Source organism: Narcine bancroftii, chromosome 1 (genome assembly GCF_036971445.1).
Source record: "Narcine bancroftii isolate sNarBan1 chromosome 1, sNarBan1.hap1, whole genome shotgun sequence".
NCBI classification, from domain to species: domain Eukaryota; kingdom Metazoa; phylum Chordata; class Chondrichthyes; order Torpediniformes; family Narcinidae; genus Narcine; species Narcine bancroftii.
In genome coordinates, this window is record NC_091469.1 from 101,070,507 (window position 1) to 101,088,203 (window position 17,697).

Genomic DNA, 17,697 nt, shown 5'->3' on the forward strand with positions numbered 1-17,697 from the left:
TAAAAAGACATTTGGAGGGGAACAAAAGAAAAAAAGGTATATTTGTCATTGCTCTGAGCTGAAGACACAATGAGGGTGAAACCTGTTGTACATCAATTCCAGGTTTGGCTAAAGGCAATGATGAATCACACAAAAGTGATAATCCCATATTGGAGGAAAAGGCTGTATCTTAGAAAGATTACCAAAGAAGTTTACTTGACAAAGGTACCATTAGATCTGCAGATATAGAACATTACAGCTTGACATTCAGAACCAAATCTGGAAGAACAATCTTTCAATCCAAGAACTTTATTAGGAACTGTTTTTGCTGGACTAAGGCACATTGAAACTGGATATTAATTTGGATGGACTTTTTTTTACTTTTTGTATGTTCTTCATTATTGGAGAAAGGATATAATATGTAATTTTGGTATCAATTTAAGAATTATATTATTGACCTCTATGCATTGATACATATTCTTAGTGGAGAATTTGGCAGTACATTTGTCTTTGTAGAAAAAGCCACTGACATAAATCTTAGTTATTTTTATAAATAAAATAATGTTGTTAGTTTAAAGTACAGGCTATTCTGAGTATCTTTGTGAATGAGAGAAAAATACTGAGACATTTACCTGTTTGTTTCTTTGTGCAGATGGTATTAATTGCCCTGGGGATCCTGATTGGCATTTTTTTAAACAGCATTGTTATTTTTTGAGTTCAACTTTAAAAGCTACTTGGGAAAAAGCACTAAATTTCTGTAGGGCTTACCGAGGAACTGATTTGCTCTACTTGGACACTGTCAATGAAAAGGTAACTATAAAGTTCATTAATAGAATGTCTGGATAACCTATCATGCTTATCATTAGAATTATTTTTTTTTAGGGGGGCGTGGCAAGATGGCGTAGGGAGCGGACGTGCCTTCCCGGTCGCCCCCAGGCAGTTATATAAATACTCGTTTTAAGAATATTTCTTTTCTGTTAAAAGTCTTTGTTTTGTTTATCAATTGTTTTTAGTTTAAAATGGCAACAAAGATTAAGGAAAATAGAGTTCAAATACAGAACAAAACTACACTCTCCGACTTTGGAAGAAACTCGGCCTACTTTCCCAGACAGAACCACGGAGTCAAGGCTGGAATCTTCTTAAGAACAGAGCTCATTAATTGGACTGTCGGATAAGCTGGCCTTGGACACCCCTCTGAAAGATGATGATGAATATCGATTTGAAATATTTTATGAAGATAAATTGCTGTAATTGGCATTGGTTGCCCGTGAGTTTTAAAAATCCAGATAACATTAAAGTTTATTAGTGATTTTTTTTGGATGGAATATCGGAAGGATGAACTTATTATCTATAAATACAGAACAAAATTACATTCTTTGACTTTGGAAGAAATTTGACCTATTTGCCCAGACAGAGCCGGAGTTGGTGCTGGAATTTTCTCAAGAACAGAACTTATTAAAGTTGATTTCGGACTCCTTTTTGAAAGATGGCGACGAATGTTGATTTGAAATATTTGAAATATTTTCTGAAGACCTGCAATAAGGTTTATCAGTGATTTTTTTTGGATGGAATATTGGAAGAGTGAATTTATTATCTGTGAGTATGCATACATTACAAACAGATTTTAATAGTTTTGAAAAGGTTTTTTTTAAAACTAAACAACAAGATCAGTTTAATATTGAGAAAATTGGAAAAAACGGAAACTTTATTAAATTTGGAAATTCAGTAGAAAGAAACCATGAACAAGATTGATGATTTATAAAATTAAAGTTGAAGGAGCAATGTCCAAGAAGAGTTAAAAATTTTGAATAAGTTTTTCTTGAAAATAAACAATAATTTCAACTTAACATTGAGAAGATTGACAAAGTGGAAAATTTGATATTAAATTGGGAAACATAGAAGAAAGAACTTATGAATAATATTGATGCTTTAGAAGATCAAGACCGAAGGAATTATGTTCAAGAAAATTTTAAAAGATTTGAAAAAACTTTTTTTGAAAGTAAGCTACAAATTCAACTTAAGACTGAGAAGAATGGAAGATTCGGTGTTGAACTGGGATGTTCAGAGGTGTTTTAATTCAGTGGATGAAATTCAGGAAGACTTGAAAAAAAAAATTTAAAAAAAGCTTTTATTGATTGTAAACAATGTTTAACTCAGTGTTGGGAGGGTGGAAAGGGTGCAAAATTTAATATCAAGTTTGGATTTTCAAAAAAAAGAGTTTATGAATAAGATTGGTTAAATTGATGGACCGGGGTTTTATGGATATAAGAAATGATGATTTTTCGGTTTATACGTGTATTTTGTCTGCCTGGGGGGGGGGAGGGAGTGGTACTTCTGCTCCCGAAAGTCATATGCCACTTGTGGTTTATACCACACCCATTTGGGTTTTTGGGAATTAACCACCATAAGGTGGTTTCCTAAGGGGTTAGGGGAGGTGGGGGGGGTGAAAATTTGAAAATTATTTAGTATCTATTATGTAATATTATACTAAGTCAATTTGAAATGAATGTATGGAGATACTATAAATAAATTTCAAAAAAAAAAGAATTATTTTTTTTACAATTTCTTAATGAGATGCAACATAAACTATTCTGCATAATGACTTCATGTTAGCTAGTTCTAAATTAGTGGCTTAATTGACAAGAGTGAGACATTGTGGGGATATTCTGGTCCAAAGAAGTACTGTAAAAGTATAGTTGTCTTAAAAGAAGGCTACATATCAATCTAGACCTTGCTGAAATCCTATATGTAACTTTCCCCTTTAAACTAAGATATTTTTGGAAGCCTAATCCATTCCTCTGTTGAGGACACTAAAAATTTTATTGCAATAAATATTTTAGTGATGCTCCATCAATAATCACAAAAGACTGAAGTTGTGGAACTGATAGGCTTTTATTGACTATAGACTTGGGGAAGTGCCATGTGATGATGTGGGGTTAGACTTTCAATTCCTTCTCTCTCCGAAAAAGTTAAAAGAAAGAATTAAAAAAGGTTGAAGAGGTTGAAAGAGAGGAAAAGTTGTCGGAAGACCTAGTAAACAGTACAAGATGTCACCAAAGAAAGATAAAACAGCTGTTACTTCACAAGAAAAAAAGACAGATAAAGACGAGTGGCCTACCTTGAAGAAGGAATCTGGATCTGCCCATAGAGATAAGCCTGGAGCTGGGGAGAACTTGGAAGGTCTCCCCCGACAATGGCTGCTTGCCATGGGAGAAGAAGTGATTCTGCGCACGGATGACTTCTCGCGCATGCACAGAGCATAAAAAAATGGAGGCAATTTAAAAAAAAAACCCAAGAAGCCTCCAGCTCCAGCAATCAGGATGAAGATCAAGAAGAACAGGAATTGTATTTAGAACAAGGAGTTATGGCTAAAAAAAATCAGAAAAAATGAAAGAGACTTGTATATCTACAGCTGAAATGAAGAAATATATGGATACTTTTCAACAATCTTTGGTGCAATTAACAATAGAAGTTTGAAAAAGTGTAGTGAGAGTATAGAATTGAAAATAAGAATTTTACAAAGGAGGTAGAAAGAATGATGCTGCAAGTGGATAAACACTTTGAAATTGTGGAAGAAAAAAATTAAAGGGCATGAATTTGAAATTCAAATGTTAAAGAACAGATGAAAAAGTTTCAAGCTGAAGCTGCTGCAACAGAAGATCAACTAACTAAAAACATTGATATTTTAGAAAATTTTAGTAAAAGAAATAATATAAAAATTGTTGGGCTTAAAGAAGGTAATTGTGGTGAATCTATGTTGAGCTGTCAGTCTCTCACTGTGCCTAGCCCTGCTTTACTAACATTGGACGTGTCTTATCTCTACCTCTTAAGACACTCCCCTTGGGTATTACTGTGTATGCACCCATTGTCTTTCAATATTGTACCACTAGTTTCTGCTAATAAAAGCCATGATTACTGCTTGACTACACTGCCTTCATCTACTTTATTAACTGGCACTTCAGTGATGAAGGTCAAGACATGAAGAGGTTCTTGCAATGTTAAATTCTACAATTTTGGGGGGTTGGGTAAATGAATTTCAAGGAGACATTGAGATTGAAAGAGCTCATAGAGTGTAACAACTGAAACCACAACCAGATCAAAAGCCATGTCTAATACTGGTTACTTTGTTATGAAGTGAGAGAAAAGATCCTGGAACTGGTGGTGAAGCAAGTGAAAGAAAGGCAATCACCATTCATTTATAATGGAAATAAGATCTTCTTTTATCCTGATATAAGTTTTGATATGTTGAAAAAAGAAAATAATTCAATGCTGTTAAAAATGTTTTATTGAAGAAAGGTTATGCTTTTGTTCTAATTTATCCGGCAGTATTGAAAGTTTTTGTTTCAGAAGGGAAAAATAGATTTTTTACGAAACCCAATAAGGCAAAGTTGTTTGCAGATTCATTGCCTGAGAAATAGAGGCAAGAGGGGAGGATTACAGCTGATAATATAGAGAAGGAAAGAACAAATGTAAAAAAGTTATTTGAGAGAGAATTTTATGGAAAAAAGTTTTTAACTTGAAAGATCATTAAATAAGTACAAATTTGTAACTGGCAGATATTGTATAGATCTAATGCCTAACTTCTACAGTCATGAGTGCTGGTGTGGTTTCAACCGCAACTCATATAGATCAGGGTTTTAAGGACATATATTTATCATGTATGCCTTTGGTGGGGGGGGGGGGTTCTATCTTTTCCTCTTTTGCTTTTTTTTAATACACCTAAATATAATAAATATATTAATGTTTTAAAATTGAGAGGGATGGGTGTGGAAGGATGGGTGGTTAGTAGATTCAGTAAAATATTTGATGGCTGAAAATGGCATTTTATTAGTATTAATATTAATGGGATTCAGAATCAAATAAAGTGGAAAACAATATTTGTATATATGAAAAAGACCAAAATAAATATTGCCTTTTTACAAGAAACACATTTGACAGAAAAAACATGAAAAATTAAAAGGAGATTGGGTAGAAACTGAAATAGCATCATCATTTAATTCAAAAGCTAGAGGTACAGCAAAATTGATAAATAAAAATTTATCAGTGAAAATACTAGAGACAATTGTAGATGTTGCAGATGTTATGGTAAATTGTCGGATTTGTTCAGAACAATGGACTTTAATGAATGTAAATGCACCTAATGTAGATGATGGTAAATTTATACAAGATATTTTCATGCAATTATCAAATGCCAAGGGAAAAATTATATTGGGGGAGATTTTAATTTTACCTATCCTAAATTGGATAGGTCAGGAGATAAAATGATGAAAAATAAAGTAGCTAAAACAGCAATAGATTTAATGAAAGATGGGTTTAATGGGTATCTGGAGAAGAATTCATCCAAGTAAAAGAGATTATTCTTTTTACTCTTTTCGATATAAAACGAATAGATATGTTTTTAATTTCTACACAATTCAAATATAAAGTGCAAAAGGTTGAGTATCAAGCATGAGTTCTATCAGATCATTCACCTTTATTTTTGTCAATTTTGTTGGAAGAATAACAAAAAATAAATTATAGATGGAGGTTAAATACAACATTATTGAAGAAAAAAGAATATCGTGATTTTATAAGACAGCAGATTGTTTTTTCTTGAAACAGATAATGATTCAGTAATGAGCAAGTTTATGAAATGGGATTCTATGAAGGCATATTTAAGAGGCCAAGTAATAAGTTATACTTCAAATAAAGAAAGAATATATGAAAAAGGTGGACCATTTAGAAAAATAAATAATGAAATTGGAGAACGAAATACACATGTAAAAATGAGGAGAAAAGAATATTGTTAGAATCAAAAAAATTAAGGTTTAATACAATACAAACATAGAATAGAGAAGGATATAATGAGATTGCAAAAAAAATTATGAATTAGTTGAAAGGGCTCATAAAGTATTAGCATGGCATTTAAAGATAGAACAAGTTTCTAAAACAATAACTGCCAGTAAGAAATCTACTGGTCAGATTACTTATAAAATGTAGGAGATAAATGATAATTTTAAGGAATTTTATGTCAAACTTTATCATTCAGAATCTTTGAAAAATGGTAATAAAAGAGAAGAGTATTTGAGACAAGATAAATTACCTGTGTTAGATGAAGATGAAAAGTTAAGATTGTTTAATATTTTTTCTGAAATAGAAGTTTATGAGACCCTGATGTTATTACAGAATTACAAAGAACCAGGTGAAGATGGTTTTCCACCAGAATTTTATTAAGAGTTTAAGGAGTTATTAGTACCTGTATTAATGGGATTATTAGACTAAATGAGAGAGGTACATGACCTACCAGAATCTTTTAAAACAGTGTTAATAACAGTAATTCCAAAGAAAGGAAAGGACAATTTACAACCTTCTTCATACAGATCTATATCATTATTGAATATGAATTATAAAATTGTATCAAAATTATTAGCTAAGTGGTTAGTTGAATTTTTACCAAAATTAATAAATATAGATCAAACTGGTTTTATTAAAAATAGAAGAGTGGCAGATAATATAGTTAAATTTTTTAATTTGATAAATATAGCACAAAATAGAAAGATTCCAGTGGTAGCAGTTGCATTAGATGCAGAGAAAGCATTTGATAGATTGGAATAGGATTTTTTTTAAATGCTTTTTAGATTCCAAATACTTTTGTAAATTGGATAAAATCATTGTATGATCAGCCAAAAGCAAAAGTGGTTATGAATAGAAAAATATCAAAATCTTTTTTGTTAGAAAGGTCTTCTAGACAAGGTTGCCCATTGTCACCTTTTTTTTTTGCATTAGCAGAAATAATTAGAATTGATAAAGAGAGCAAAGGATTTGAGATAGATAATAAACATAAAATTAGTTTGTTTGCAGAAGATGTTATAGTATATTTAACAAGACCAGAAATATTGTTAAATAAGATGAATATGAGATTAAAAGCATATGGATTAGTATCGGGTTATAAAGTTAATGTTGATAAAAGTGAGGTGATGCCTATGGTAGATATGGATGATTCACAATGTAAAAGATTGAAAAATAATTAAGTGGCAAAATGATGCAATTAAGTATCTAGGAATAAAAATTAATAAAAATATAAATAATTTATTTATTCACCACTATTGAAAAAGATAGAAGAAGATCTGAGATTTTTGTCCTCCTGTTATCAAATGGGTGAAAAAACAACTTGCATTCAGATTGAAATGAATAAAATTGGAGAAACTATCCCAGAACAAATTTTGTACAAATGGAATAGTTAACTGTTTAAAGGAAATATGGAACGACCAATTTTAAAACATATATTGAAAATATAGAATGGAATTCATATGGAGTGAGGGATTAAAAATGATCCATTACCAAAAATGTTGTTAATACAAAATCAACTTATTCTTTTTACTTTGAATAATTATTTATTAGATAATTGGTGTAGTAAAGGTATACAGAAGATAAAAGATTGTTTCTTTTTAACTTCTGAGCAATTAAAAGATGAATATAATATACAAAATAATACAATTTTTGCACATTACCAATTAAAATCATACTTAAAAATGAAATTAAGAACAGATTTGAGACTCCCAGAACAGTTAATTTGAAGATATAATAAGATTCACTTATTATTAAGAAATTTATTACTAATATGTATATAAAATTACAAGAAACTACAAGGAAAAAAAGATTTCTACAAAAATGTATGATGGGAGAGAGATTTAAATGTACAAATTGAAGAGAAAATATGATTAAAATTGTGTCAAGAGAGTGTTACAATTAGAGTTAATGCTAGATATCAAATGGTTCAATATAATTTTCTTCATCAATTATACTATACTCCACATAAATTAAATGGACTTAATTCTAATTCTTAGGATAAGTGTTTTTGATGTACTAAGGAAACAGAGTCTTTTAAAAAATTCGGTATGATCCTATTCTTTCTTTTGTGAGGGAGGGGAATTGGGGAGAAAAATTAATTAAAAAAAATAATTTTTGTATGAACTACAATAATTACTGTATTATTGAATTATTCATTTTTGTATTGATACAAATGATAAATAAAATTGTCAAAAAAAAACTATAGACTGGAACAGCCGTCACCCACATTGACTGATCAAGGCAGAATGAAATGGGAAGCATGCAAAGGGCTGTGTAGGATTGGTCTCAGGAGGTGTGTCCAGCCAGTAGCAACTAATCATAGCATAACAGTGTTTATCACATTCACCCCTTATTTTTACAAAGAGTCCTGCAGGGTGAGAAGAAAAAAGAGAAACAAATATGCATATATACATTTTAAAGATTAAGTCTGTCAGGGGTATCCTTTGCCGCAGCGAATGATTTGGTAATGGTTGGGGCACTGCTGTAATAGCCTGAGCAGCTTGTGCGGTTGGCCTGTTGTCATTGGTTGCAGTTCCTCAGGATGGATAACAGATGAAGGGATGAGGGAGTGTGGTGCTAGTGTATCATGAGTGACAAAGTAGCCAGACGTGGAGAGTGGTCAGCCACAGGCTCAGGGACTCCTAAGGTAGCAATGGGGGGGGGGGGAGTGTCTGATGATGGCAGATCCCAGATCGAGTCCGTATCCTCACGCCTGTCAGGGAAGACAACATAGGATTAGTGTGGAGAAGGTGGACCCTCTTGACCAATGGATCAGTCTTGGCTGCCTGGCATGATTTTGTAGCAGGACCAGTCCTGGCAGACTTGCTAGGAAAACTAAACATCTGTTCATGAGGCATGTTGTTAGTGGCCATACATAAAAGTGACCGAATGTAGTGGAGTGCGTCTGGGAGAACTTCTTGCAATTGGGAGATGAGAAGGTCCCATGACTTCAGTACCAAGAGGATGGTTTTCCAAACTGTGGCATTCTCCCTTTCCACTTGTCCATTCCCTCTAAGGTTGTAGCTGGTGGCCCTGCTTGTAGTGATGACCCTGGCCAGCACTCATCATCACTCATGAATGAGGTCTCCCAGTCACTGTGCATGAAGTCAGGATACCCAAAAAACATAAAGACAATGCAGAGGGCCTTGATAACTGTTGCTGTGGTCATGTCTGGGTAGTGATGGCAAAAGGGAAACATGAATATTCATCAATGATTGTAAGGAAGTAGACATTCCGGTTGGAGGAGGGAAGGGACCCCTTGAAATCAATTCTTAGGCACTCGAAGGAGCGGGTAGCTTTTATCAGGTGCACCTTGTCCAGTCAGTAAAATTGTGGTTTGCATTCGGTGCAGACCTGGCAGTTTTTAGTCATTTTTCCAGGCTTTCTTAATGGAGTATGGTAGGATCTGAACTTTAATAAAATGGAATAACTTAGTCACTATTATTGGACATTGGTACATCCCATGGGATAGAGCATCCAGGGGCTTGTTAAGTTTGCCAGGCCGGTAGAGGATGTTGTAGTTGTAAGTGAGCAGTTTGATTCTCCACCTAAGGATCTTATCATTCTTGGTTTTGCCCCTCTACTTATTATTAAACATGAATCTGACTGCTCACTGATCCACGAGGAGGGTGCATCGTTTTCCTGCGAGGTAGTGCCTCCAGCAGCTTACTGCCTCCATGATGGCCTGGGCCTCCTTTTTGCTGTCTCACAATCCCAAGATGGCCACATTCACTGTTCCCCATGGTGTTGTAGGTCTGAGAAGATGACATTTGTTGACCGGTCCAAAATGGCAGCCCTCATGACTCGCACATGCCATTGCTGGTTCGCAGAGGAGATCACACCTATCGTGCTGCCCAGAGTGGCAACTGTTCATATGTGGCGCTACTAGGTTACACAGATAGTTTTGACTGGCAGGCTTTGGCATAATGCCCTTTTTTTCTGCACCTAGCACATACTGCCTCCTTGGTAGGGCGGTGTTTCCTCGAGTGCTTACCCTGCCTGCAGAAGTAGCCTTTGGGGTGATCACCCGCAATGGCAGCCGAGGTCAGGTCACTAGAGGAGTGGGATGGTGTCAGCGGCCAGTTGCTCACAGCATGGGACAATCCCCTTTTCCAAGACAGCGGTGTCCACAGTGACCAAGAGGCAGCCGAGTAATCATCCACATTTTGGAGGGCCACCTCCAGTGTCTCTGTCAGTTCAACTGCCTTCTATAGATCAAGTACATTTTGTTCTAGGAGTCACTGGCTTATGTATCTGGAGCAGATGCTGGCCACTTAAGCATCCCAGATGAAGTCCTCAGCATTCTGGGAGGTCGCCATGGCCTTGCAGTGGCATGCTCTGCATTGGTTCTGCAGGGCCCACAGGTACTTGGCACTTGACTCACTGGGTTGCTGCTCTCTGGTGGCCAGGAGGTGCCTGGCCTAGACCTCATTGACCCTCTTGTGATACTGGGTCTTCGGTTTCCCCATGGCTATGTGTATGAGCTGGTGTCATTGATCATTGGGAATATCAGGCATCCAACTCACAAGAAGTGGAGCCTCAGTCAGTTTTCATCCGTGGTGATAACATCTCCGGCTGCCATCAGGAAGTCTTCGAAACAGCATAGCCAGCATTCAAATGTGTTTAGGGCATCAGATGATCGAGGGACTATGTTGAGCTTCTCAGGTTTCAGGTACTGCTCCATCTTACCTTAAAATTTATAGTTAATAAAATTGATGCACCATCAATAATCACAAAAGACTGAAGTTGTGAAACTGATAGGTTTTTATTAACTATAGACTGGAACAACCATCAACCTCATTGATTAATCAAGCCAGAGTGAAATAAGGAGCATGCAAAGGGATATGGAGAGGATTGGTCTCGGGAGGTGTGTCAACCAGCAGTAGCCAATCATAGTGCAACAGTGGTTTACCACATTTAGCAAATGTATTGAACATTCTTCATGTTTCAACTTCACCGATCTGCTGATGTGAAATTTATTACATACAAAAATATAAAATAGAAACAGATGTAAATGACATAACAGATGCTGGAATTTTGAGTAAATAAGGAAATGGTCAGTCAATATTTCTGATCTGTAACCTGTATCAAGGCTAAAGGGAAGGTATTATATATAAAGGGGTAAAGAAACTGAGGAGGAGCCCAGAGGTGAGCTGGAAAACAGTTGTAAGTGCACTGTGAGAGGGCTTTAGCTCATGAGCTTGGTCCATCATTCAAAAAGATCGTGGCTGAACTGATTATCATCTCAATTCTGCCTTCCTGCTTACCAATGGTAATCTTGCATTTCAAGAATCTATCAGTCTCTCTCTTCAAAATATTCAAGTCTGCTGTCACTGCCCTTCAAGGAAGAAAGTTTCAAAGTCTCACAAGTCTCTGGTAGTAAAAGTTTTAATCTCATCTGTCTTAAATAAGTAACTCCTGACTTAAATGGATAACCCTTTATTTTCCTTTTTTAATTTAATTTTATATGCACTTGCAACAAAAAGTGTAAGAACAAGAAAAATATGCTGTACAGGAACAGAGTAATTACAATATATCCTAGAATAAAAATGAACATCACAACTAATAATGAATAGACAGAATTTAATATTACATCTTGTTCTGGCAGGAAAAAAGACCAAAAGAAAAAATACTGTATCTAATCCTAAATCTATAGCCCCTAAACTAAAAAAAGAGAAAAAGCCGCTGGGGTGCCTTAAACCAACAAAAAGGTAACAGTATGTTGATGAATTGCCTAATATGTAAATAAGTAAGTTCATGGAGAGATTATAAGCATTTCATATGTTATATACAAAATAGTAAACCACTGTATTAAACATTAAAATACTCCATAAAAGTGTGCCACATTTTATTAAACTTAACTTCAGTTTTCAAAACCTTAATCTAATCTTCTCAAGGTTCAAATATGATAAGGTTTGGGTCACCCATTGTGCATTACTGGAAGGGATAGAATCCTTCCATCTTAGCAAAAGTGGCAAAAGCTATCACATGGGAATCTGACACTAATAATCGACTGTTCTCTATCACCACACCAAATAAAGGTTGAATGGTAACTGAGAAAATATGGGAAAATGCATTAAAAATTTCCTTCCAATAGTAATCTAATGCTGAACAGGACCAAAACATATGAAATAAGACCCTTTATTTTTAAACAGTAGTCGCCCCCAAGTTCCGCCATGAGGAAATTTTCTCTACCTATCCACTCTTCCTTTCACAATCCAAAATTTTTAGTCAAATTACCTTTCATTCTTCTAAAGTCTGGCAGGTAAATAGGCAGTTGGCTCTTGAAAGAGCAATTCTGTTGTCCACATCCATGATAACAAATATGATACATGGCCTCAAAAGAAGCACATTTAGGCCTGATACTTCATTTGTTTGTTGTAACTATGCTCTTGAAGGGCTCAGGCTCTAAACATCAGCAATATAACTTTGCATTTTATGGACACTGAAAAGACTGGCTGAGTTCCTTGTGGTGGAACCATTGTTTTACTGTTGTACTGTTACACTCCCCAGCAGTAATTAGGAGGTACACAAAACCTATCCATAAGGGGATTTGATTGGGTAGAGAACAATACTAAAACTCTGTCACCAGGCTTGAAACTCTTTACCTTACAATTGTAGAAGACTCATTCTCTGTTGAGTGGCTTTCAGATTTTCCTTTACAATTTCACAGACTTTCTGTAATCATTCTTTAAATTTAGAGACATATTCTAATAAGTTCAACTGTATATCCTGATTAGTTCCTTTAGTAACATTAGATGACCTCTCACTTCATGTCCAAAAACTAGCTGAAATGGACTAAAACCAAATGATTCCTGGACTGATTCTCTTACGGCAAATAAAAGTAAGTGAACTCCTTCATCCCAATCTTTATCATGTTCGAAGCAATAAGTTCTCATCATACTCCTTAAGGTTGAATGGCACCTTTCCAATGCTCCCTGACTCTCTGGGTGGTAGGCTGATGACACAATCTGTTTAAGTCTCAACTCATAAATTACTTGTTGAAACAAGCCTGACATTAAATTGCTCCCCTGGTCTGACTGTATCTTCCCTGTGCAGGCCCACTTAAGTGAAAAACCTTAATAAAGCCTTTGACGCTGTCTTAGCTTTAATATTCCTCAGAGGAATGGTCTCTGGAAATCTCGTAGCGGCACACATAATGGTCAGTAGGTATTGATTTCCAACCTTTGTTCTAGGTAATGGGCAAACGCTGTCCAAAATTACCTTGGAAAATGGTTCACTAAAAGCTGGGATTGGCTGTAAGGGTGCCACTGGGGGACCCTGATTGGTTTTACCAACCATCTAACAGACATGACAGACCCTACAAAAATGTGCAACATCTTTCCTTACAGTCAGCCAAAAGGGGTGCTATGAGCTAGAGTCATGATTTTCTTTCTATAATCTCTAGGTACCACAACCTGCTGCACCACTGCCCAGTCTTTGCTAGCAGGAATATCAGGTGGCCTCCAATTTCTCATGAGTATGCCATCCTACCAGCATCTTTTTCGGTTCTTCCTCAGAGAGGACCTTCTCCTTTACCTTTGCAAGTTCTGGATCCTTTTGTTGTATGATCAATTCTTGTCTAGACAATGACAATTCCAGACCCTTCGCACTACTATCAGGATTGGGATTGGCTAATGATGATTTCTCAGTTTGAACTAGGTCAGTTTTCCTCAGAACTGGTTCTAAACCACGACCAATTTTGTTTTGCTCTACATTATTTTCCGCCGCCTTATCGAGGTTCACCATCTTCTTAGCCATCGCTTTAGTTATCGCACAGGCAGGTTAAATATCCGAGTCAATTACTGCCAAGTCATTCCCCAGTAATAGGAAAACTTCATCTGTTGGTAAGGGTGCATGAACCCCCTATGATAGTTGGTAGATTGACTGATCTTAGCACGATTTGATATAAAGGAATAGGCTCCATTTCGCTCCCGATACCTTGAATTAAGCTGATCTCCCCTGTCAGTTTCCTTACCGAAATCTAAGATGCTATCTAGCATGAGTGACTGAGCTGCCACCGTATCCCTTAAAATCTTCACAGGTATTAGCCTTGACCCTTCTCAGATTGACACCGAAACTTTGATCATAAACGGATTTAAAATTTCCTTAATCCCATCAATTAATTTGGGTTTTTCCCTACGGCTCCTAGAACGCTTCCACCAGCGTTGTCTCCGCTCCATCCTCAACATCCATTGGAGCGCTTTCATCCCTAACGTCGAAGTACTCGAGATGGCAGAGGTCGACAGCATCGAGTCCACGCTGCTGAAGATCCAGCTGCACTGGGTGGGTCACGTCTCCAGAATGGAGGACCATCGCCTTCCCAAGATCGTGTTATATGGCGAGCTCTCCACTGGCCACCGTGACAGAGGTGCACCAAAGAAAAGGTACACGGACTGCCTAAAGAAATCTCTTGGTGCCTGCCACATTGACCACCGCCAGTGGGCTGATATCGCCTCAAACCGTGCATCTTGGCGCCTCACAGTTCGGCAGGCAGCAACCTCCTTTGAAGAAGACCGCAGAGCCCACCTCACTGACAAAAGGCAAAGGAGGAAAAACCCAACACCCAACCCCAACCAACCAACTTTCCCCTGCAGCCGCTGCAACCGTGTCTGCCTGTCCTGCATCGGACTTGTCAGCCACAAACGAGCGTGCAGCTGACGTGGACCTTTACCCCCTCCATAAATCTTCGTCTGCGAAGCCAAGCCAAAGAAAAAAGATATCCTTTCACTCTGAATGCAAGCATTTGAGGCTACCTCCTTTTCCTTCTTTCTCTTCAACCCAGGGCAACTGGCAATCACATGACTAGTCTTTGTAGTAATAACATAGAGGCTTTTCTTTGATTGCCTTCCCTTCATCTTTGGATCTACTTCTATTCTCATGTTTATTTGCTGCCTTGTTTGGACTATACCTCTGACTTTTGAGAAAGGTCCTGTTGGATGTTCACCTAAATCTATGTGTTAAGTCATATTCATCTGCTCTCTTAGCAGTGTTCTGCCAAGTTGTGGTCACATTGAAGTAGGCTCTGATGTCATCGGGGATATAGCTCTTAATTTCTTCCATTATTTTAATTCCCTTAACTGATCATAGTCATTATTTACATTTCTAGAAGCCATACCACCGGTCAAAGTACACAACCTTCTCGTATACAAAGTCAGTGTGTGGCGGTGCACATACTCATAACGAACCGACCCCACTTGTACCACCGCGCTGGCAGGGCAGCTGCGAGTACATGGCGCCATCGGGACACCTTCTTGCCTCATGGTTTGAACTGAGCACACACTTCAGGCAGCATGATGACGTCACCGCCTGTGCAAGGGCAGAGCTCATGCTGCCCTTAAAGGGGCGCGTATGGGTTTTGAATGAAACTGTCGTTAAAACCCCCAACGTGGTGGTTGATAGTCTCTTTCCTCATAGCTGCTGCTACATTGGTGACCTCACGAGTCCAGATATTTTTCTGGCCTCTCACTATGGATCCCTCAGAGATCAACACAGTTGTGGTGAAACTGCCCCCTTCTGGACACATCACCCACTACATGGTTCGGGCAGGCAGAAGCGCAGTTTTGCCTGAGAAACATTTCATCAGAGACCGCGGCCAGGGTGGATGGCCACATCCACAACCCACCGGAGGTTGGTAAATATCAAGAACCTCCTCCTTGGGACCTTCAGCCTCTCCCAGCAACAGTGCACCTCCATCCTACACCTGGATGGGTTGGAAGACAGAACCCCGTCTGCCTTGATGGACGAGATGCTGGCATTAGCAGAGGACCACAAATCATGTTTTCTGTTCTGGCAAATCTTCCTTGAGCAGATGCCTGAGGACAAACAGCTCCTTCTAGTGGACAAAGACTTCTCTCACCCATGGCGCGGACATCCTCTGGCAGACCAAGCGGGACAACAAATCAGCCCTCAGCCAGGTCACCCACCCAGGGCCCAGTCGGCCGCAAGCGCCCCCCAAGCACAAGCCAGAGGAGCACCACCCCACCTGGTGTTTCTATCATCAGTGCTGGGGGGCTCATGCCCGCAAGTGCAGGCAGCCCTGTACCTTTCAGGGAAATGACTCAGCCAGCCGGTGTTAATGGCTCCGATGGCTGGCCACGCGAACAGCCTCCTGCATGTGACCAACAAGTCCACTGGCCAACGGTTCCTAGTAGATACCAGAGCGGAGCTGAGCGTGCTCCCAAAGATAGCCCTCGAGACCCGTACCCAAGCATGGGGTCCTGCCCTGCTGACAGCCAATGGATCCACCATCGAGACCTATGGAACTCGCAGAGCGCAGATCCAGATCGGAAATGACAGGTTCCGCTGGAAGTTCGTGCTGGCCTCAGTAGGCATGGTGCTGTTGGGGGACGAATTCCTCCGGGCGCACAGCCTGTTACTGGATGTCAAGGGCAAGCGGTTAGTTAATGCCCACACCTTTCAATCCGTCCGCTGGATGCCACAGACATGAGCAACCTGGAGATAGCCCCAAGGACGAATACCCCTCCATCCTCCAGCCACATTTCACCGCCACCATGCCTCAACATGGTGTCTACCATCACATCGCAACCCAGGACCCCCTGCTTCATGCCAAAGCCAGGCAATTACCTCCAGAAAAACTGCAACTGGCCAAAGAAGAATTCTTCCAACAGTAGAAACTGAGAATCGTCTGTAGATCCGACAGCCCCTGGGCCTCCCCACTCCACGTGGTCCCCAAGACTTCAGGGAGTTGGCACCCTTGCGGAGACCACCGTCACCTTAATGACACGACCACGCCAGACTGATATCCCATCTCACATATTCAGGACTTCTCGACAAACTTGCATGGCGCCCAGGTGTTCTCAAAGGTCAACCTGGTACGGGGCTACCATCAAATCCCAGTCCACCCTGATGACATCGGCAAGACTGCAATTGCCACACCGTTCAGCCTTTTTGAATTCTTGTGGATGACCTTAGGGTTAAAGAATGCGACCTAAACTTTCCAGTGACTGATGGATGCAGTTGGCAGAGACTTGGGATTTGTGTTCATCCATCTTGACGACATCCTCATCGCCAGCCGAGACCACAACGAGCACAAGATTCATCTCCATGCACTGTTTGCCCATCTGGCAGAGTTCGGCCTCACGGTCAATGTAGCCAAGTGCCAGTTCGGCAGGCAGTCCCTGCAGTTCCTAAGCCATACTACGTCGGCAGCTGGATCCACTGCGGCAACAAAGAAGGTTGCAGCCGTGCGCCAGTTCCCAAAGCCCACCACCCTCAAGGACCTGCAGGAGTTCGTCGGCATGATGAACTTCTACAACCAGTTCATCCCCAGGACAGCCTGCATCATGCGGCTGTTATTTGTGCTGAGCGCCATGAAGGACAAAGTTTCGGTATGATTGGAAGAGGCAGAGGGCACTTTTGCTGCAACGGAAGCACCATTCTGTTAGCCCACCCGTACCCGGCCGGATGCTCACACCACGCTCTTAGTGGATGCGTCGGCCATGGCTGTTGGGGGTGTTCTAGAGCAATGGGTCAACGGCCAGTGGCGCCCGCTAGCCTTTTTCAGCAGGCACCTCCGTCCTCTGGAAGTAAAGTACAGCGCCTTCGACAGGGAGCTCCTGGCCCTGTACCTGGCCATCAGGCATTTCCAATATTTCCTGGAGGGCAGACTTCATCGTGTTCACTGACCACAAGCTGCTCACACGAGCCCTCGTGATGGCAAAATATCCTTGGTTGGCTCGCCAGCAGTAGCACCTATCCTATGTGTCGAAATTCACCACCAACATCCGACACCAGGCAGGTAAAGACAATGTTGTGGCAGATGCACTTTCACGGCCTGCCATCTACAGCCTCACCCCCGGCCTGAACTACGCCCAATTAGCGCAGGCCCAGATGGAGGATGCGGAAACACGGGCCCTCCACACCACT

General features: G+C 39.3%; 1 protein-coding gene across 5 annotated transcripts in view; it reads left to right on the forward strand.

Annotated features, from left to right (window-relative positions):
* Nucleotides 1-17,697, forward strand: part of LOC138761668 (lectin BRA-3-like) — a 123,511-nt gene that overhangs the window by 17,619 nt on the left and 88,195 nt on the right. For all 5 annotated transcript variants that reach the window (XR_011356421.1, XM_069934240.1, XM_069934230.1 and 2 more), the window contains one exon: nt 632-789. Coding sequence is in view for 4 of the 5 variants with exons in the window: in XM_069934240.1 (XP_069790341.1) it covers nt 632-789 (158 nt within the window). In the remaining variant the exon portion in view is untranslated. The remainder of the gene's footprint in view (nt 1-631; nt 790-17,697) is intronic.